Here is a 22,039-nt window from a genome sequence, read left to right as displayed (position 1 = left end):
ACCATTGGCTTTAGAGCCAAGAATTATAGATCACTCTAATCCAACCAGCGGGAGCAAAGCCATTTCAGGAGCAGCAGTGCTCTGCTGGAGCTGCACGGGGGAAGGCCCAGAGTTCTGAAAGTGAGGCAAGGTAGAATACTGTGAGCAGGACAGCTCCGTTCCCCAGCAGCCATGGGCTCAGTGCCAGATTAACCACGGAGCCGGGTGATCCACAGCAGGCCTGTGAGCAGAGCAGGCTTCAGGGCTGAGCTGGAGTTGGCTGTCTGCAGTTAATCCTCTTTAGAGCAGATCCCAGCTGCACTGGGGAAAGGGATTCCTTTGTGGACTGACAGAGATCCCTGGTGTTCCCTTGGGCTCTGGGTACAACTCCAAAGGAGGAAACTGAAACAGGACGTGGTTTAGCAGAGGGAAACTGGCTTCATTGTCAAATTGCCAGCTCTCACCCAGACAAGCACTTAGATGTCATCAGCACTGGACAGCAATTCCTGGGAGCTTTTGTGGTATAGGTTTGGGGTACTTAACAGCCCTAACAAAATAATCCCCCCGTTTCTGCTATTGGAACCTTTCTGGGAGCAGCAGCAGCACAGCCTGCTTGAGAGCCAGCTCCTCCAGAGCCATGAGGAGGAGATGTTCTTCATCTGCTTGCTCAGGTGCCTCATCCCTAGAAAGCTGGAGGCTTCCTTGCTGGACATCGCTCTCATCCCACCCACATCCCCCACTCACCACTGAGGGCATCTCACAGAGGAGGTTTTCAGATCCCAGAGGTATTTTCCCTCCAAAACTTATTCCTGCACCTGCCCTTGCAACTGCAGCCTGTGAAGATGGGGTTGGGGTCCCTCCCTTTCCCCCTGCCCTACATCTGACATGAGTTTGGGTTTTCCCTTCAGCTCCCTGCATGCAAGGACAGGGCTCAGCAGTGAATTGGAGAAGCCCCACAAGTTCTTGTGGGCTCAGCCTTGAGCCATACCCTTGTATAGAACAGAATAATCTCTCAGAACACTCCTGAAAAGCCTCTGCTTCACTCCTGGGGAAGGGCTCTGCAGGTGACTGCTGCCAGGAAGCTCCCAAGGCCCTTTCTGGGAAGAGGAGGAGACTCATCTGCAGCATCGAGGATGCAGGGATCCCTTATCAGCCCCTGAATCTGAACTAACTCTGCTGGCAACTCAGCTGAACCCTGGCAACATCTGCGTGGGAGCAGAGAGCCTCGGATGCAGTTGGACGCATCACGGCAACTTGTGGGAGTTATTAGTTTGTTTGTCTGAAATATGGATTTTAACAAAAAAAAAAAAAACCAAAAAACAACACCACCACAAAACAAGTAAAATAACAGCCTCATGCCAGGCTCCAGGCCTTGTGTAAGAAGGGGAGAATGAGCAGCACAGGGTGTACAAAGGTATCGTTTGCCTGCTGGGGTGCCTGGCTCCGTTTCTGGGCTCCACCAGGATTTTACAATCCCACAGCACGAGGTGTGTGCCTGCACAAAGGGGTCCCTGCTCGGGGTGCAGCAGCTGCTGATGTGGGAAAATGCTTCCAGCATTACCAGCAGCACCTCCTGGTGCCTGGACTGAGGGAGCAGGGTAACACCACTACTGCAACAAACACTACAGCATAAAGCCTAATTTGTACTGGAGTGCTGTCCTGTCTTGAGAGCTCCCAGGGGGAGATGGGTTTCCTAGTGGCCCAGCATTTCACACAACACCTCTTCCAAAAGATCCCCAAGCCATCCCAAAACTGGGAATCATTCCACTTGCCACAAGAATGCAGCCGTATCAGGGGTAGGATGTGATATCTCCTGAAGTGCAGAAATGCTTGGAACACGGACAGGAGAAGGCTCTCCAGCTGGAGTTGTAGAGGGAACGGCAGGAACAGACCCAAGTAGGGATTCCTACAGGCTCAGCAGGTTAACCCCACCAACACCAACAGGCTTCTCAGCTGGGCTTGATTTAGGACCTGGGATCTGCATTTTATGCAAGGAAGAGGGAATTCTGGCCCACCTTCGCCACACACCGCCCTTCACTGGACAGACCTAGTGCCACCAAAGGCGGACAGTGGGGACTTGTGGCCAGGACACATCCACTGACACAAGCTGCCTCTTTATCACCTGGTGGAATAATACCCTTCTTGCTGGCAAATCCGTCCAGAGGGAGTCAGAAAGGAAATCAATGGATGTGTTTGCCTGGGAATTTCTTCTGCACCGAGATATTGTCAGTGCAGTGGCCACCAGGTCTGTGAAGGGCTTGGACAGATTTAATGCTGCCCACTGTTAGTGGTGGGCAAACACTGCTGGGGCTGTGAGGAAGACATGGGCACAGCATCAAGGGGAGCCAGTCTGGGACATCCATCCATGTGTGCAGGAAGGTAAGACAGGACAAGAGGGAATGGCTGGCAGAGAGCAGGGTTAGATGAGATATTAGGAAGAAATTCTTCCCTATGAGGGTGGGCAGGCCCTGGCACAGGGTGCCCAGAGAAGCTGTGGCTGCCCCTGGATCCCTGGCAGTGCCCAAGGCCAGGTTGGACACTGGGGCTTGGAGCAGCCTGGGACAGTGGAAGATGTCCCTGCCATGGCAGGGGTGGAACAAGATGGGCTTTAATGTCCCTTGCAACCCAAACCATTCTGTGGCTGAGGGGGAAACACTGCCCCAACAACCACCAACACCCCAGCCCCAGAGCTCAGTGTGGGCTGGGCAAGGCATTATTCCCCAGGAAATGCTACAAGACTTCTGGGACACGCGGCACGAATGCCACGTGGGAATGCCATTCCCTGGGCGAAGGCGTGTGCTCAGCCTGGCCGGGGGGTGCAGGGTACGAGCGCAGAGCTCGGGGTGGGCACTGCGGGGGTGCTGCGGACCCTGCCCGCGGCGGGGCCCGGCCCGGCGGGGCAGCGGTGCCCGTGTCGGTCCGTGGGGCCCTGCTGCCCTCTCGTGGCTCCGCGGCAGGACAGCGCTGGGATCCCGGCATGCGGACAGCATCCCGGGGCACGGCACAGCATCCCGGGATAGGGCACAGCATCATCCCGGGATAGGGCACAGCATCCCGGGATAGGGCACAGCATCATCCCGGGATAGGGCACAGCATCATCCCGGGATAGGGCACAGCATCCCGGGGCACGGCACAGCATCCCGGGACAGAGCACAGCATCCCGGGACAGAGCACAGCATCCCGGGATAGAGCACAGCATCCCGGGGCACGGCACAGCATCCCGGGACAGAGCACAGCATCCCGGGACAGAGCACAGCATCCCGGGATAGAGCACAGCATCCCGGGACACGGCACAGCATCCCGGGATAGGGCACAGCATCCTGGGGCACGGCACAGCATCCCGGGATAGGGCACAGCATCCCGGGGCACGGCACAGCATCCCGGGATAGGGCACAGCATCCCGGGATAGGGCACAGCATCCCGGGGCACGGCACAGCATCCCGGGATAGGGCACAGCATCCCGGGATAGGGCACAGCATCCCGGGACACAGCACAGCATCCTGGGGCACGGCACAGCATCCCGGGGCACGGCACAGCATCCCGGGATAGGGCACAGCATCCCGGGACACAGCACAGCATCCCGGGATAGGGCACAGCATCCTGGGACACAGCACAGCATCCCGGGATAGGGCACAGCATCCCGGGACACAGCACAGCATCCCGGGATAGAGCACAGCATCCCGGGACACAGCACAGCATCCCGGGATAGGGCACAGCATCCCGGGGCACGGCACAGCATCCCGGGATAGGGCACAGCATCCCGGGATAGAGCACAGCATCCCGGGGCACGGCACGGCACAGCATCCCGGGATAGGGCACAGCATCCCGGGACACAGCACAGCATCCCGGGATAGGGCACAGCATCCCGAGGCACGGCACAGCATCCCGGGATAGGGCACAGCATCCCGGGATAGAGCACAGCATCCCGGGGCACGGCACGGCACAGCATCCCGGGATAGAGCACAGCATCCCGGGGCACGGCACGGCACAGCATCCCGGGATAGGGCACAGCATCCTGGGACACAGCACAGCATCCCGGGGCACGGCACCTCATCCCGGGACACAGCACATCCCGCTGTCCTCGCCCCGCGGCCCCTCCGCGCCTCCCACAGGGTCTCTTCCTTCCGTCCTCATCCCAGTCTCGGGCAGGGGAGTGCGGCACAGCGAATGTGCAACATCCCCTGGGTGTCGGTGCTTGATAAACGCCCGAGCGTGAGGCGCCGTGACCGCCTTTAATCTCCTGTTCATAGAATGTGAAGGGGCTGGAACGGACTTTAAAGATCATCCCGTTCCAACCCTGTGCCATGGGCAGGGATCTCTCCCATTAGACCTGGTTGCTCCAAACCCCATCCAGCCTGGCTTTGAGCAGATCCAGGGATGGAGCAGCCACAGCCTTCCTGGGCATCCTGTGCCAGGGCCTCACCACCCTCACAGGAAAACATTTCTTCTTAATATCTAATCTAAATTTCCCTGTTTCAGTCTGTACCCGTAACTCCTTATCCTGCCACCACAGTTCCTGGTGAAGAGTATCTTTATGTCCACACTACCTCTGCCCCTTCTTCGCACCTCCCTCTCCCTGATGACGCCGTGCCCACTGCTCCCAGCTGATTAACCAAACTCAATTAAACACAATCCTGACATCCAGCACCGAGGTGGGGACAGCGAGCTGCACCACCGTGCTTGTGACTGGCGGCACGTGTGACCCCCGGGCTGCCACAGCCCCGCTGCCCTGGGATGACCCCAAAGATATCAGCACAGAGAATCTGGGGCAGATCATCTCTGCTGCCTGCAGGCTGGACAGGGAGGATCTCACCTCAGCTACAGATGAGACATTTACACACTTGCAAGCCTGAGGTATTAAGAAAAAAAAGATATCTTAGAGACCTCTGATAACCCTCTGCAAAAGGGGATTTTGAAGGTATCTGCTGTAACATAGCTTTGGCAGAGGACCTGGCTCTGCAGACCCTGCACAGCCCCCAGTGTCCCCCCAGTGCCTGCACTGCGTCCCAGAAGAGCACCCAGAGCTCTGCCCTGCTCATCCAACCCCTGGCAGCATCTCAGGGCTTGTTCCCCTACCTCCAAAACACTTTGGCCCAACAAGGGTGGCTCTGTGACACCCCCCAAACCCCTCCTCCACGGCAGCTGGCTCCCTCTCTGCTCCAACACACCCACATGCCCCTTTCCCAAGGGATGGCTGAGACCTTCCCAGCCCTGCCAGCTGGATGTCTTGATACCAGCACGGGGCAGCCCCTTGGGACACCCCACCTTGTCCACAGCTCAGGGTGACCAGGGTCCTGGGCTGGACAACCTTCCCATCCTCCTTCGTCATGCAGGGTCCCCATCCCCACACATCATCCGTTCATCACTGTCACCTCTAATTAAATCCAGAGAGTCCTTTGTTTTCTCTCCAGGATGCATTGAAAGATGATGTCCTATTTCTACCATTGTTCTTTCCTCACACTGTTCATTTTCAGGTGTGGGTGGCCTCCCAAGATCCGCCAGACCACCCTGGTTTCAATGTTTACATCCATTTTTCTTCCCCATACATCAGGGACTGAAAGAGCATTTCCCTGGTGAGGCCAGGAAGCGGGAGTGAACCCTGTGTCCCCTCCCTGGGCACAGCAACATCCCCAGGGAGCCACTGGGGCTTGAAACAGGGGACTGGAAATCTCACTCGTTTTCTTCTGCAACCCTGGCCAGGCTTTGCATCTGCCCTTGCTGCCTCTGAATGCATCCACTGCCCACACTGCTGATCCCTGCTGCTCCAGGGATGTAGATCCCTTCCCAATGAACTCTTCTTTTCTAAACTAAGTGGAAAAACCATCAAGAGCAGAAGGTGGCAAGACTTGCTGCATTATGCAAGTGCTTCCTTCCACTTCCTTATGCAAATGTGTGGGTCAGTGGCAGCTGGAGCAGGTGAGCAGTGGAAAAGCGCTGCAGGCGGAGAGGCCACGTGGAGGCATTTTGGGAAATGGTTAAACTGAGGACTTGCCTCTTCCCCAGGTAAATTCCTTTGAGCCTGAGTCTCCAGACTTTGAGCTGCACGTCAGCCCTGGGCAGACCACGAGATGCTGCCTGCGGCGCCGGAGGTGGGGCACCGGTGGTGTGTGAAGGACACGGTTCCCTTGGCTTTCTCCTGCTCCCAGTGGAAGCCCCAAGCCCTGCCATTCCTCAATTTGCTGTGCAGCCCCACAGGGTCACAGCAGAACAGATCTCTCTGCCATCTCTAAAGCAGGCTCATGACATCCAAGCAAAAAGGGGGCTGGAATGGGGTCAGTGTTCCTGATGGTGATACTGGCTTCAGGAAACATGGGGCAGAGCCCAGCCATAGGCCAGTGGTCAAACCCCTGCCTCTGGCTACCACTGCCAGCCTGCAGCGTCCGCTCACAGCTGCAGCTGTACCCAAAAATAGTCCTTTGTGTCCTGGAGTCCACAGGCTGCTCCGACGCACGGTATGAAAGGAGAAACACACATTTACAGTAGGTGATGAAAAACCCATCAAACACTCAGGAACCTGCTGGGGGAATGGGAAAGAAAAAGGAAAAAGAGGAGGGGGAAAGGGGGAGGGAATGGAAGAGGGAAGGGAAATGAGAAGGGAATGCAAGGCAAGGCAAATGAACAAGGCAGGGAAAGGAAAAGGAGAAAGAAGGGAAGGGAATGGAGTGGGGAAAGGGAAGGTGAAGGGGAAAGGGAAGGTGAAAGGGGAAGGGGCTGATCCTGCACAGCACTGCCTGGTCAGGGAGAGGGCAGTGAATAACCCACGCGTGCCGAAATGACACAAACCAACCCCATAAAGAAAAAAAAAAAAAAAAAAAAAAAAAACACGTTCCTGCTTCTCCTTTGTTACTTTTAACCTTTCCTTTCACAATGAGCCGCAGCACAGGCCCGACAGGCCGAGATCCATCCCGCAGCCCACCCCTCCGCCACATCACCCCCCGTGCCGTTGTCGCGGTCCCCTCGGTGTCCCCCCCCCGTCCCCCCCAACCGCGGCGCGCCCGGACTACATCTCCCGGCAGGCCCCGCGGGCGCGCTCACGTGACGCGCGGCGCGCGGCGCACGCCGGGAGCGGCGCGGCCCGGAGCGGCGGCAGGTGAGGAGCGCGCGCGCGGGGCCGAGCGGCGGCGCCCCCTGCAGGGCGGGGCGAGCACGGCGGGACCCCCGGGCGGGCGGCGTGAGGGGACGGGATGGACGGGACGGGATGAGATGGGATGGACGGCACGGATGGGCATGGAGGCAATGGAAAGGGGCGACCGGGCCGCGCCCCGCCGCGGGGTGTGCGCTCCCCGCCGCGCTGAGCGGTAGGAGCGAGGGGTCCGCCCCGCTTGGTTCCCCCCGCACCGGTCCAGGCGCAGTGGGCTCGTAGCGGGCCCCGCCCGCCCCGCTGCCATCGGCCCCGCGGCTGCCGCCCCTCGGACCACGGGTGCTTTGTGCGGACACGGTGGTCAGACACCAGCACAGGTCACTGCATGGCTGCCCCATCCCTGCAATGGCCGAGGCCAGGCTGGACGGGGCTTGGAGCAGCCTGGCCTGGTGGAACGTGTTCCCCCTGGGGTGGAATTAGGTCATCGGTAAGGTCCTTCCAACCCAAACCCTTGGATTTTTCAGTGAAACCCGCCCCAAACCCAGGGGTTGCCTTGCCGGTTTTGTTGTTGTGGCAGCTCCTGTCAGCGGCGCTTATTTTGCGGCATTACCCCATTATTCTCCCTCGTTAATGACACGAGCTCTGAATTACAAGTGAAGCCGGTGTTCTCACCGCAGACACTCACTAAAAACTACCGGGTGACAAGAGAAACCACGGCAGGAAATTTCTTTTGAATGTAAGGAAACCAAACTCGCATAATTCATGGTTTTATGGCTTGATCCTCAGCTGAGGCTTTCTGTAATACCCTGCTCTGCGTCAGAGGAACTGCCCCGGGAGGGACCGACACGCAAGAACAACCCGCTGTTAAGGAAACTTCCATGGAGGCACAGCCGAGTGTGAGAGAGAGATAAAAGGGAAAAATAATGTCCCATTACTGAGGGCATGCTGACATTCCGATAAAGGGGGTTATATATGAAAAGAATGTCATAAAAATCAGCTCTCTAAAAGCCCAACCTGACTTAAAATCACATCCACCGTTGTTCTTTAATGAAAATGCTTGTTTTAACGGTAGCTTTTAATGTAACTCTCAGTACTTGGTGCCTGTGCTGCTCCCGCATCCTTCCCTAAGCAAGTCTTTCGACGTGTTTCCAAAGGAAAGTAAGAATAATGAACCTCGTATCCTGTGTTTCATTTTTAAAAATCATTTTCAATCAAATGTTTTTCCTCCCTCAAAGGAAGGTTTCTGTTCTCCATGGCAGTGCCCAGGTTTCTGCTTCCCTGTGGCCAGGGCTGTGATACTCAGCCTGCCACCATCGAGCTGATCCCAGCATGGTACCTGGAGATTCTGCCACAACACTGAATCCCTTCCTGAAATATGCACTTTAAAGAACTCTGAACTGCAGCTAACAAATTAAAATTAGGGTTTTTTTTTTTTTCTTTTCTGTATGAGCATGAAGAACTTTGCTTCCTTGCAGTTGTTTTTTCTGCACAGGAGCACACAGCAAACTGAAATACACAGCCTCTTTCCCGAAGAGGAAGGAGGCAGACCCAGCAGGGAAGTGAGAATGCTGTGTGCATGCAGCCATTTCTCTGAGAGAGCTGTGTGTTCACATCCCTCTGCCACTCTCTCTTCATTTCAAAGACTAACTACTTCCTTCTCCTCCTCCTCGTCCCTAGAAGAAAGGTTTTCTTGCCTATTTTTTAGTGGCTAAGCAGTACAATAGCAAAGGATTTGAAACCCAGTCTAGTGAATAATAACTTAATGATGTGAGCCCTGTTCTGTTCCTTTTGAATGGATGGCTGCTTTGGCAGGAGAGCTGCTGGGATCTGCTCCCTGCTGGGAGGGATGTGAGGGTGGAGAAACCTGGATTGAAGCTGAACAGCAACCAGTGTGGTGTAAAACTGAACCAGGGGACAAGAACGAGGTCAACGCTGCGAGATTGTGAAACGAGGAGAAATTAAATGCAGTTAAGCTGAGTTCAGGAGCTAATAGTGAACACTGGGAGTATGTTTGGAGTTGTCTCTTAACTCCATTATTGCTAATACCTGCCTGAGCTGTGTTTAATTGGCAGGAAGCGTGCTGCAGCATGGCAGAGGTTACTGAGATGCACTGGCATCAAACCTTCTCTGTGTGTTTTCAGCGTGCACAGTCACCCCCAGAAGAGGTGGAAACTGACAGAGCATTCCTGCTACTTTCACTTCCTGGCAAATGCATGAAACCTTGAAAATGTGTTCTGGCTCTCTAGCAAAGCAGAGTGAACCAAGCACATTTATTTTGTTGATATCTGATGTCACATCTGAATGCAGGTCTCCAGAGGTGATCTATTAATGTCCTAAAGCATCACACCATCTGGTTCCTCCTTTGATGCACAGCATTTTGAATGCCTGGTTTAATCTCCCTGGGTTTCAGTAAATTATGTAAACTCAGAGGCTTGGCAGCAGGAGATGGGCACCATGAGGAGATGATTCAGTCATCAATATCTACTGGGCTTCCATATTGGTGCCATTACACTTCTTTCAGTGCTACTTTACAAATTTTTCAAGTGAATAATTCATCGCACTGGGAGCTGCAAGTTGGTTTTGAAATTTGCCCACCCTGAGATTAGCTATGACTAATCCATCCTTCCCAGCACGGAAAAGCTAACCGGGTTTCTTTTTCTGCAGGGTTAGGCGATAAGTCAGAAATAAATTGCATGTATACATAACTGCTGGTGGTGACATAAATCACATTTCCCTTTTTCCTTCCTGGACAGAATCGGAGCACCTCGGAATAGATGTGAGCACCAGGCAGTGCGCCGGATAAAGCTGCCTTGGAGCACCATGGCTGCCGCCCCTTATCTCAACTCGGACGCGCTGCGGGAGGTGCTGGAGTGCCCCATCTGCATGGAGTCCTTCACCGAGGAGCACCTGAGGCCCAAACTCCTGCACTGCGGGCACACCATCTGCAAGCAGTGCCTGGAGAAGCTGCTGGCGAACAGCATCAACGGGATCCGGTGCCCCTTCTGCAGCAAGATCACGCGGATCACCAGCTTGGCTCAGCTCACTGACAACCTCACCGTGCTGAAGATCATCGACACGGCCGGCCTGGGGGAAGTGGTGGGACTCCTCATGTGCAAGGTCTGCGCGAGGAGGCTGCCAAGGCACTTTTGCAAGAGCTGTAGCTTGCTTCTGTGTGAGCCGTGCAAGGAGGCTTCGCACGTGCCCCCAGGACACAGAGTCACTGCTATCAAAGAGGCGGCTGAGGAGCGTAGGAGGGAATTTGGGACGAGGCTTGCCAGGCTTCGGGAGCTCATGGGTGATCTTCAGAAAAGGAAAGGTGCTCTGGAGGATGTTTCAAGAGACCTGCAATCCAGATACAAAGCGGTTCTGCAGGAGTACAGCAAAGAGGAGCGCAAGATCCAGGAAGAACTGGCCAGGTCACGCAAGTTCTTCACCACCTCTTTGTCTGAAGTGGAGAAGATAAATAACCAGGTGATGGAGGAGCAAGCTTACCTGCTAAACTTAGCAGAAGTGCAGATAATGTCTCGCTGTGACTATTTCCTTGCCAAAATAAAGCAGGGGGATATAGCTCTCCTGGAGGAGGCGGCGGACGAGGAGGAACCAGAACTGACAAACAGTCTCCCGAGGGAGCTGACTCTGCAAGAGGTGGAACTCCTTAAGGTGAGCCATGTGGGACCCCTGCAGATCGGGCAGGTGGTGAAGAAACCCCGCACCGTTAACGTGGAGGAACCGCTGATGGAGCACGCAACACCCTCCTTCGTACCATTTCGGGAGCCTGACTTGGTGCAAGAGGAGCCCAGCTGTACCCCCCATTCCTCGCCAGCCAAGCCAAGGCTGCCTGAAGCAGCCACGAGCATCCAGCAGTGTTCCTTCATCAAGAGGATGGGCTCCAAGGGCAGCCTGCCGGGGATGTTCAACCTCCCCGTCAGCCTGCACGTCACCAGCCAAGGCGAGGTGCTCGTGGCGGACCGGGGCAACTTCCGAATCCAGGTTTTTACCCGCAAGGGCTTCCTGAAGGAGATCCGCCGGAGCCCCAGTGGCATCGACAGCTTCGTGCTGAGTTTCCTTGGAGCGGACTTGCCCAACTTGACCCCCCTTTCTGTCACCATGAACTGCCACGGGCTGATCGGTGTGACAGACAGCTACGACAACTCCGTCAAGGTGTACACCATGGATGGCCATTGCGTGGCGTGTCACCGCAGCCAGCTCAGCAAGCCCTGGGGCATCGCCGCGCTGCCCTCGGGCCAGTTCGTCGTCACCGACGTGGAAGGGGGGAAGCTCTGGTGCTTCACCGTGGACCGTGGCGTGGGGGTGGTGAAGTACAGCTGCCTGTGCAGCGCCGTGCGCCCCAAGTTCGTCACCTGCGACGCCGAGGGGACCATTTACTTCACTCAGGGGCTGGGGCTCAACCTGGAGAACCGGCAGTACGAGCACCACTTGGAAGGAGGCTTCTCCATCGGCTCCGTCGGCCCGGACGGGCAGCTGGGGCGCCAGATTAGCCATTTCTTCTCCGAGAATGAGGATTTCAGGTGCATTGCTGGGATGTGCGTGGATTCCAGGGGAGACCTGATCGTTGCTGACAGCAGCCGTAAGGAAATCCTGCATTTTCCTAAAGGAGGAGGCTACAACATCTTAATCCGGGAGGGACTCACCTGCCCGGTGGGCATTGCCATTACTCCCAAAGGGCAGCTGCTGGTGCTGGACTGTTGGGATCATTGCATTAAGATCTACAGTTACCACCTGAGAAGATACTCCACCCCTTAAAGGCTTGGTTGCAAGCAAAGCCTGTCTTGGCAGTGGAGAGTCCTGCAGTCTCCTTGCAATCCGACAGGAACCAGCGTCAAGCCTTCAGGAAGATTGTGCCATAACTGAAGGGGATTTGGCATAGAGGTCATCATGTTCTGTGTTTAGAAACAAAATAGCTCTTGTGATGGTGGTGGTCTGCTTTTTCTTCTTCTTTTTTGTATAAAATCCATACAAATAAGAACAAGCGCGATGGAAAGGATCCAGTCTTGGTTCTTGTGACTGGTCACTTCATAAACCTCTTCACTTCCTTATGCCACATCTCGTACGCTCCCAGCTTCAGCCATTGTGTCTGTCTTTGTGCCATAAACACTGACTGACTGCTCTAAATCACCTTCCCTTAGAGAACTAGCAGTGGCAATCCTGTGGTACTTGCAAGGAACTGGCTAGCAGTTGTCTGGGCAACTCCTAGAGAGAGCAATTTGTGCTTGCAGCACTGCATAAAACGAAATGGCCTCTTCAACGGCGCCGAGATGAAGCTTTGCTTCCACCCTGACGAGGCAGGGTTGTCTCTCCCATTTTTCTGGTGTTCAGGAGATTGCCCTGTCGTGCCATTTGTGAATTGTGTCTGTTCCATGTGAAGTGAGTGCTGTGCAATCGTGGGAGACCGAGCTGAGCCAGAAAATTGCCCTCTTTATTCCTGAGTTGTAAGAAGACAGGGGTTTTATTACTAATCAAGGTTTTGCTAGATAGAAGGGGAGAAAAAGGCAGGGGGCTGGAGGGAAAAAAAAAAAAGTGGGGAGGGAACCCTAGGGTTGCTGTTTACTGTTGTTTTATTATTAAATGTATCCTGGAAGCTGTCTTTGGAAGGTTTGTCTGGTATCTAAAACTTCCTGGGGAAGGGGGGAAGAGCTGGGGAAGTAAGACTGGGAGATAGTAGGAAATGAGATTAGATGCAAGGTATTGTATGTTCACCTGCACTTCACTACTCTGCATTCCAGACCACTGCATTAGCCATAGGTTTCCACTCATCTGCACCTCTTATTGTGCAAGTTACTCACTTCTGAGATAAGGATGGGCAGGGGGGACTATTTCACTTCTGTTTTTTAAGACTTGGAAGCACATCCATTGGTGCACTGCTTTTTTTTTTTTTTCCCTTACACAGCAAAACACTACATTCCTCAGATTTTTTTTTTTTTTTTGTAATTCTTTTTTCCACGACACCAGCAGGCACCAGAGTTGCTGCTCATCATGGCTTTGGGCCAAATGAAGCACAAAACTGCAGCTGTGTGAACCAAGGCCCCCACAGCGCTGCTCTCCTGGCTGATAAATGTGTTCCTCAGTGTGGTGCTGCTCGCCCAGAATAGTTTATTGAAGGAAAGATGCATTTAAATAGGGCACAGTGGTAGCATGTTAATCTGCCACAGATAATAGTTACACTGCAGTGCATTTATTTGTTGCCATCAACAACATAGTTGCAAATTTGGGGCCACGACAGACAATATAAAAGCTGATTTTATGGTGGCTGCCATGCTCCAGCAAATTGTTTGCTACTTGTCCTACAACGTTTGCAACAGGTGATTTTTTTTTTTTTTTTTTTTTTTTTAAAGCCCATATACTTTTCCCTGCTGAAACAGCAAAGAGAAACAGGTTGGTGAGCTGCTGCTGCTCTAGCTGGATGTTTGGCAGTTAAAAGGATTGCAGAAAAAACGCTGTAAGCAGATTTTGGTGGGATTTGGGGGTTTTTTTTTTTTTTCCCTCTCTTTGTTGTGCTCAGCCAGTGCTGAAGGAGCGAGCACGCAAACACAGCTGTGTGATGGAGCTTCCATGAGGGCAGCTTCCAATTCCTCCTGCTGTAATGTGCTGGAAAAAGCTTGTGAGAAGGGAGCTAAGACACAAGGTGGTTGATGGTGCTGAGGGGACTCAGCTCCCCTGAGCTGCTCCGTGTGCTTGCCAAGGCTAGCAGCTTTTACATCGCTGCTCACATGCTCTGCTTCTCTTTTTTGGGTGGGAGGGGGCAGTTGCCCAGGGCATGTGACAGCAATCTGAGGAGCCTTTCTCATCCTGAATGTGTGTTTTGGGGTGGTGATGGGGATTGCTGGGCTGTGCTGCAGTAAATGACATTGTAACTGAAGGCATTTTTCCAGTTTTATGACAATGGCAGTTCCTCTCCTTCTGGTTTCTTTTAAACATTTCTCCTGCTTCCCAGAACTGCTCCACACAGGAGGCTACCATGGACCTGAATAATTAAAGCAATATTATCTATGATAATATGTACCTCTGTAATTTTCTGTTCCCGTGGATTTTTTTTTTTCTTTTTTTTTTTTTTTTTTCAATAAACAGCACAACGACTAGCAATAACATTTCCTGAAGTGCTTGAAAAAAATAAACAAACAGAAAAGAAAAAAAAGGGAAAAAATTAAAAGCTGGTCCAGTAAACTGAGCAGTTGGTTACTCCAGTCTGTTCCTGGTTACAGAGTTCAAACAAAGTGTCTGTCATCTGTTTCTCACTCAGAGAATTAAGAAAAATAACACCACCCTGTGAAACACTGCTGGGCCAGGACACTGCATCGGCGCCTGGGGCTCTGTCTTGCCTGCAGCTCTTCCAGTCTGGGCTTTCAGGGAGAAAAGGGAAAAAGAAAAGCCTGCTGTCCCTCACCCAGGGTCTGCACGTCCCCTGACCAAACTCGACTGTGAGATGATTTTACAGAGCTCCTCTTGCTGCGGTGCTCCCACACAGTGCCATGATCATCTGCCAAACGAGGTGAAATGGAGTAATTAAGGATTACGTTGAAATAGTTTGGCTCCTGCTCTGTATCTGGAGGAAGAGCTTTTCTGGTCATACGTATGTGTTTGGTTTTTAAAAGATTGTGTAATAAAGGAAAAATTGATCCAATTAAAAGTGCATTGCAAACGGCTCATTTTCTTATTAAAACACTTAATCTTCTCCCCTCGGTGGCAGATTGGATTTTACAGGCAGTGGGGATTAGAGTGGAACACGGCGGCTACGAGACCCTTTCTATGTGTCAGGTTGCCGAGGATAAATCTGATCTTGGCAGGCTCCTGGAACTTTTCCTGACACTTCCCTACCCACCTTATAAACAAATGCTGTGATTCTGTACCTGAGCTCACACTGCCTCAAGGGCAATCTCTTCCTTGTCACCTGCTGTTTCAGATTTGACTTCACGGGAGCTCAATGGGACGTGGGAGCCTGGCTGAAAACTCCATCCCCCGTGTCCCTGGCTCATCCATCGTCTGCCAGTGGGGCCCTGTGCTGCAGCCAGGTGACTGCACACGTCAGGAGCCATGGGCTCACCTGGGACACCTCAGACTTTAGTGCATTTATACTGTGAGGGTATAAAACACCGGGGTTTCCTCTGTGGTCCCCCTCAGAGACGCCAGCTGGGGCTGTTCTTCTGATGTTGCACCATGGTTAAATTATTTTTAGACCAAAACTCTGCCATGGGAGCTGAGCTGGTGACGAAACCTGGTGAGACTGAGTGTGGGGGTGTAGCTGTGCCTTGACCCCAGCTCGGGTGGTGCCAGGGGGGCTGCCAGAGGGGCTCCTGGGTGGTCAGCAGGGACATTTCCTCACTGGGTACATCCACAGCACAGGTTCTCCCCTTCTCCAGCCACCAGGCTGATCTGGGTGAAGGATTTCAGCACTCGGGCTCATCTCAGCCTTTAAACAGGTTATGAATTTCATTATTCAGCCCTTGCAGAATAGGTGCTGTGTGGTGCTGTTAAACCTACCCTGTAGCTTTATCACAAGTTTTGATTTCTTAGGGTAGAACAGCTGAGCCATGGACATTATTCTGGGCAAAACCAGGAGCCAGGGAATGAAGGGATGAGGATGAGAGCGTGTTCCTCATCAAAGGGGGTAGAGCTACAAAAGTGAAAATAAAGCCAGATGCTTTGAGTTACTCCTCTTGTATAGCTTAAGTGATTTTTCTGGGTCATTTACTCAATGCGAGGATTTAAAGTTATTTCATTTTGCACAACAAATTACTCCACTTGCCTGGCAATTCTGGATTACAATGAGCAGTGCATAAGGTCATTTAGCAGACTTACTCACAGCACATGTTTTAGTCTCAACTAAATTTCATGGCAACCAGCTAGATTGTTTTTACCTCCTCCGAACAAAATGTTGAAATCTGAGGGTTTGAAATAATGACATAAACCAAGCAACTGAGAATGTTAAAAGAGTGTTTAAAAGGTAATAGAGTGGTTGTACGTAGGGACAGATCTCAAAAACAGGGAAATTCCGTGTCTACTTCTAACCATGCACATATAAGGGAAACCCATTATGTCCTTTAGCAGCTGAAAAAGGAGTTTTACAGCTTTCTTAATGCACCTGATTGCATCTAGGAAAGGAAAACTAAAGGTTCCTGCGGACTAGTTCAATCTTAATTGTGTTAATGGAAGTATCAGACCTGAAAGAAGACAAATAGAGCCTTGAAAGGACAGGAGGGAGCCACAGGACACACTCAGAGGAATAGGGACTGCTCAGAGGAATATTTTAGCAGTGCTCCAGGCTCTATCCTTAATTTTATGAAGGATATTTATGAAGACCTTCTGTCAAAACTGCTGAGTTCACAAGAATGCATGAAAGCTGTCACCTCCTTCCAGGTAAATGCAGTTCCTGGAGCGTGGTCTGAGAGAAGAGAAGTAGTGGGGAGGGCAGGGAGCAGAAAGGCTCAGGGAATGTGACAGGACCTGCCAGAAGACAGCCCCTCCACGGACTACGCCCATAAATGATCGATTACTGAGGGAACAGGAACATCTTCCCCATCTGCAGCAGCCACAGGCTGAGCTGGCTGAGCACTCAGCGTGGCCAGGGAACCTCAGCCAAGGAGACTCTATCTAGAGATCATAGGAAATACAAGAAAAACAAACATTTCCCTCACTGCAGACCTAAAGTAACCTCCCAGCTGGACAGTGAAACCCTCTGGATCTCCCCCACGCAGGCACACACATCCTGAGCCCATCATCCCTTCCTGCTTCCCAGCTGGGCTTCAGTGGGAGTAAGCAAACTGGAACAGCTCTCGCAGAAATCTCACCAGGACCGTCAGATTTTGCACTCAGAGCAGCTCTTCCCCTTCCCTAAGCAAGCTCTCCTCCTCCTCACCAGCCAGAACGAGGAACCACAGGGCAAGCAGCTCTCTGATGGACTTTTATCAGTGAATGAAGTGGTTCCCAGCAGGGGGATTTGCTGGATGGAGGGAGACGGAGGGATCACTCTCTTCCCTGACGTACAATTTCTGAGCCTCTGAGGGGGGGGTGACTCCCAGCCACCTCCACGTTTATTATTATGGCACTGTGTGGTGAGGAATGGCCTCTGTCCTGGCTGTGTCATCTCCCAACGCCTCATCCACCCCAACCTCGTGACTGTGGGGACAGAATGGAGAAAAAGAGGAAGGGTGGATGCCGTGGAGGCACTGCTCAGCAGCAGCCAGCACTCTGGGGTGTTCTCCACACCAGTTTCTCCAGAAATCCACAGCAGCACTGTGACAAAGCCGGTCCCCTCCGTCCCGCCAGGCCCAGCACATTCTTGCACACAGCAGGAGCTGTGTGAGGATGGGGACATCACGTTTGTCCCAGCTGCCAAATGAAGGTCCTCACACAACTGCTACCAACTTAATGAGGCGCCGTCAGCATTAAATGCTGGCTTCACCGGGGAGGAGAAGCGATGTGGGCTCCCATGGCACAGATCAATGGCTGGGTCGATCTCAAGGTCCCTGCTTGGAGGCCACTCAATGTGTTAAAGTATTGCTTGGCTGCACAGAGCCAGAGCAAGCAGCCCAAAAAAATGGGGTTTTAATCACTCTGCATGAAGTAAGATTGGAGTTTGCATTGCTGTGCTCACGGGCTGAGGCCGTTCCTGTGGGGGAGCCGGGGGGATGCTCCCATGCCTGCCCCGGAGGAGCGCAGTGCTCCCACAGCCTGCCTGGCTCTCTCTGCAGGATTCACTCCTGCAAATCCTTAGGAGCAAGAGCAGGCTGCTCTGTCACCTCATTTCCCCCCACATTCTCCTCATCCACCTGCAGGAGGACGGGAACGCTTGTCCCTCCTGCAGGCAGAGCCGGCTCAGAGCTGTCCCTGGCCAGAGGCAGATCCCTTTCCCTGCCTTGGCAGGAGGGAGAGCTCTGCAGATGCTGACCCACGTCACAGGCTCTGTGCCGGCATTGGGGCGGCTCCAGCCCCGGCACGGAGCCAGCGCCTGCCCTGGCACCAGCGGCGTGAGCTTCTCTTCAAAACCATGTTTTCAATTAGGGCTCGAGGCGCAGATCGCGCCTTTATTGTTGGAGGCCTCCTCCTGAGGCCCGCCGATTGATTTATGAAGTTGATTAAAATATTAAAATAATTTTGTGCGGTGCTGCAAAGACCCCGTAATGTGCATTTTTCTCGGAGTCGGTGCCGTTCCAATTAGCTTGAGACTCTCCTCTCTCGCTCCTCTTGTGACCTGTTTTGTCCACTAACAAATTACAGTTATTCTGGCCCTACTTCCATATTTATTAGAGCTGATGCATATGTGTGCTCGCTGAGCAGTTCAGAACGGGCTGGTGAGCAGCGGGGAGCCCGGCAGGCCAGCGCTGTTCTGAGTGGAGAAGGCATCCAGAACTGTCTAGCTGGAGCTATTTATTCTCATCTGCCTTATGTTGCTGGCAAAATGAGGGTGAATCAGTAGAGAAGTTGGGAATAAAACCCATCCACCATGAACAGCAAGCTCTTTCTCTTGGCTAACAGGGATTTCCCTGGGACAGAGCCCTGGGTTTCCCATGGCACTTTCTCTGTCCACAAGCTGATCTCCCCAAGAGCCCTGAACATCCTTAATGTCCTTCCAAGAGCATTTTCTGGCCATCAAAGAGCTGAACACAGGACTGGTCACCTCTGCACTGCCCACAGCCCCAAAGTTCAGCCTCACCGACCCCACCAGCTACCAAAGCCACAGATGGAGGCAGCACGAAACACAAGGTCAGGGCCAGCACCCAGGGCCCGAATGCTGCACAAGCAGGAGTAGTGACAGGTTTATGTCCAGGCATTACATGCAACCCCACAGGGGGATCCCTGGAGTTCCATGAGTGCTTTGGTGCTCCACTGGCAGTGGGAAAGGATGCTCTGGATGCCCCACAAATGCTGAGGCAGCCAGGCACAGCTCCAGGAGTTGGGGCAGGACCAGGGTGGGCAGCAAGGGATCCACCTCAGCCAGCTGCATACCATGAACTAAAAAGGAAATTATTCTGTCCCTGAAGCACTGCTCTGCCTTCAGGCCCTGTGCCACTGTGGGGCTCTGCGGCTGAGCTCTGAGCCACCGCTGGCCCTGACATGGGCGGGGTGGGAGTGAAGGAATGGGAGCTCAAGCGCTGTTCATGTCCCCTCTGGCCCCAGCATCATGGAACAGCAGCAGTGCTTGTGCCAGGCCTGGACTGCAGCAGCTGCCTCTCATTCCCACCTCTCATTCTCCTGAGAAACCCTTGTCTGGGTTTGGTTTGGTCCCAGGGGATGGCACTGCGACCATGGGGCACTCAGGGTTTGCCCCCCACCAACATGTCTGCCCCTGGATTGCAGGGAGTGCTCCCAAGTGATTAATAACACCACGAGTACATAAACAACCCACCTCCACGTGCCTTCTCCTGCTAAACAGCGGCATTGCTATGGCAAACTTCATTTATCACTATTTAAAACCCAAACAAACGAGCGCAGGGTGTTATAAATACGCTTACAAGACGAGCTGCACTGGGAAAACGGGGAAGAAAATGAGCCAAGAGCAAGGGAGGCGGCGTGTGGGAGCACACCTCTCTCTGCTGGGTTCCAGGGAGAGAGGCTGCTCTTGGCAGTGCCAGCAGGGCAGGATGCAAGTGCCCTGGTGACCTCTGTCACCATCAGCCCTAAGGTGGGCTCTGTGATACACCACAGATGTTTTCTGAATAGAAAAAAATATCAGATCCAGGGCATATCCCCAACTCCCCGGAGGAGAGAGATGAATTGGCAAATGGAAGGCTACAGCGATAAGGCAGTTTTTATAAACATAACCTAATTGTATTACTTCAAAGTCCTGAAGTTTATTGCCCTGTTTAATGATGTGTCTCGTTATTTATGGTGGAGCACAATGAGTCCGCTATTGATTTAATGCACTTCCTTAAAGACTGTCATTGTCACAAGCAATAAAACAAAGCCATTCGGAGACAGCTCATTTGTGTCACGTCTCCATCAGCTGACCCCAGGCACACGGGGGCCACCGTGGGGAAGGGGGTCACCCTGGGCAAGGATGGAGCCAGAGCTGGGGAGCTGAAGGGCAGGAGCAGGCAGGGTGGCTCAGGGAAGCTGCCAATGACCTGTGCCACCTGACACTGGGCACTCACTTTGGGACAAGCCTCCTGCCTGAGCCTGCCAACCAGCATGGGAAAAGATGGAAACCAGCACTTGACACCTGATGTTGGTGCCCCTGCCCGCTCCCGTCGCCCTCCTCACCTTTCTGGTACTGGAGCCAGAGCTGCTGCTGGACCTTCTTGCTGGGGAAGTGGATGGTGCAGCTGAACTCGGAGCCGTACAGCGCCTCCGCGATGTAGTGGGAGCCAAACTGCTGGATGAAGGAGAGCAGCTCCTCCCGGCTGCTGTCCTTGTTCAGGATCTTCAGGATGTTTGCAAAGCCTGTGGGAGGGAGGCAGGGGATGGCAGGTGAGCCAGGCAGGGGATGGAGCCCCAGAGGTTCCCTGCTCGGGTCATACAAGGCCCCACAGGGGTGCAGCTCCTCATCTTTCACCTCCACCTGATCCTCTGGAATCCACAACCTGTTATTACCTCGGGCTGTGGCTCTGATTTCCTTCTATGATTCCTCTCCCTGGGAGATTCCTCAGATAATTTTACAGGATGTGCATGTGAACACGTTTTGCACACACACACACACACACACACACACACACGTCTGTGGCAGCTCATCTGATCCCCAGGCTGCTGGCACACCATTAACTCTCTCCCCAGAGAATGTGCTTGGCCTTTGCTTGGCTGTGTCCACAACCAGAGATGCTCCATCCCTCGTGCAAACACCCAGCACAACCTGTAGCTATTTTTAGGAAAGCTGGAGACAGCCCAGAGGCACATACAGGGCTGGGCTGGGCTGGTGGCTGTGCAAAGGTCAAAGCATCACTTGAGCAACATCCACACAGGCAGCAGGGACCTCTGGCATGGGACAAGGACATGGAGCCTTGCTGCTCTGTGGAGGTGAAACGTCCTGGAGACACCGGTGACTTGACAGCATTTCACCATCACTCAGAGCTGGCTGAAAGCACCATTTTGGTTCAGTGGTGGAATGGAAAACACACCGCGAGAAAATACGTCATAACTGTCACCAAAATGAGATTATCTGGCTGGTTGGTTGGTTGGTTTATTGAAAGAGAAGGCTGTTTTAATAAAAAAAGCCAGAAGAATTCATTTTGAACTGAACCCACGTTTTTTTTTTCTTTTTTTTTTTTTTTTCAACTCCGAGCAGGTTATTTCATTTTGGGGCTGTGCAGCCTGTTAGCAGCACTGAATAATTTTTATTTTTTTTTTCCCTTTCTCTCTCCATTTAAAAACTCATTGATTTTTAAATATAAAAAAGCTATTTTGAAATGAAAAGGCAAAACATTTCAGGTCGCAACAAAATGTTTCGGCATTTCTGAAACAAAATGCGTAGCTATAAAAACGTGGCAGTGAAATGTTTTGACATTTGCAGGATCCTCCCACCCACCCCTTCTTCATCTGTGACTCCCAGCTTTATATGACCTGCTTTTCCAAGTGCTTCGGTTGCTTTTGAAACCACCTTTTCTAAGGGCCTGCCTGGTTTTTGGACATACACGTATACACAGCCACCCCAAAACAAATCCTTCCTGCTCGTTGCTTACTGCCTTCCACCTGGCTTTGACCTCACCTCTTGCTGCACAAGCTCCCTGCCTCAGTTTCCCCCCTATAAAAAAAAAAAAAGGAGGTGAATCTCCCTGCTTGCCTCTGCAGCAGAGCTGGGAACAGAGCGCGGAGGTGGGAAATGCCAGTGGGATGCTTGGGGCAGAAAAGCACCGCCCACCCATGCAGACACACGTCTCCCTGCCCCTGGAATCCCTCACCTGCAGAGAGAGTGATGGAGCTGAGCTTCACCCTGTAGAGGTTGCTCCTGACCCTCCAGTGCTGCACCATGGGGTACCCCATGGCCTCGTCGTACTTGATGTCCCCTGCGAAGGAAAAGCAGGCGGTGATGCT

At 53.0% G+C, this 22,039-nt stretch overlaps 2 protein-coding genes across 2 annotated transcripts in view; one reads left to right on the top strand and one right to left on the bottom strand.

Moving 5' to 3' along the window:
- The window catches only part of ASTN2 (astrotactin 2), a 291,732-nt gene that overhangs the window by 91,602 nt on the left and 178,091 nt on the right, over positions 1 to 22,039 (bottom strand). Inside the window, exons 13-14 of the mRNA XM_058423166.1 lie at positions 21,907 to 22,011; positions 20,276 to 20,455 (exon numbers count right to left, since the gene is read on the bottom strand). Coding sequence (XP_058279149.1) covers positions 20,276 to 20,455; positions 21,907 to 22,011 — 285 coding nt within the window. The remainder of the gene's footprint in view (positions 1 to 20,275; positions 20,456 to 21,906; positions 22,012 to 22,039) is intronic.
- TRIM32 (tripartite motif containing 32) lies at positions 7,036 to 14,701 on the top strand. Its single transcript, XM_040082941.2, has 2 exons — positions 7,036 to 7,069; positions 9,814 to 14,701. Exon 2 carries the CDS (start codon positions 9,881 to 9,883, stop codon positions 11,822 to 11,824), a length of 1,944 nt encoding a protein of 647 aa, XP_039938875.1. The 5' UTR covers positions 7,036 to 7,069; positions 9,814 to 9,880; the 3' UTR covers positions 11,825 to 14,701.

This window comes from Hirundo rustica, chromosome 20, assembly GCF_015227805.2.
Source record: "Hirundo rustica isolate bHirRus1 chromosome 20, bHirRus1.pri.v3, whole genome shotgun sequence".
NCBI lineage: Eukaryota > Metazoa > Chordata > Aves > Passeriformes > Hirundinidae > Hirundo > Hirundo rustica.
The sequence above is the reverse complement of the archived record's forward strand: the minus strand, read 5'-3'. Positions and strand labels throughout refer to the sequence as shown.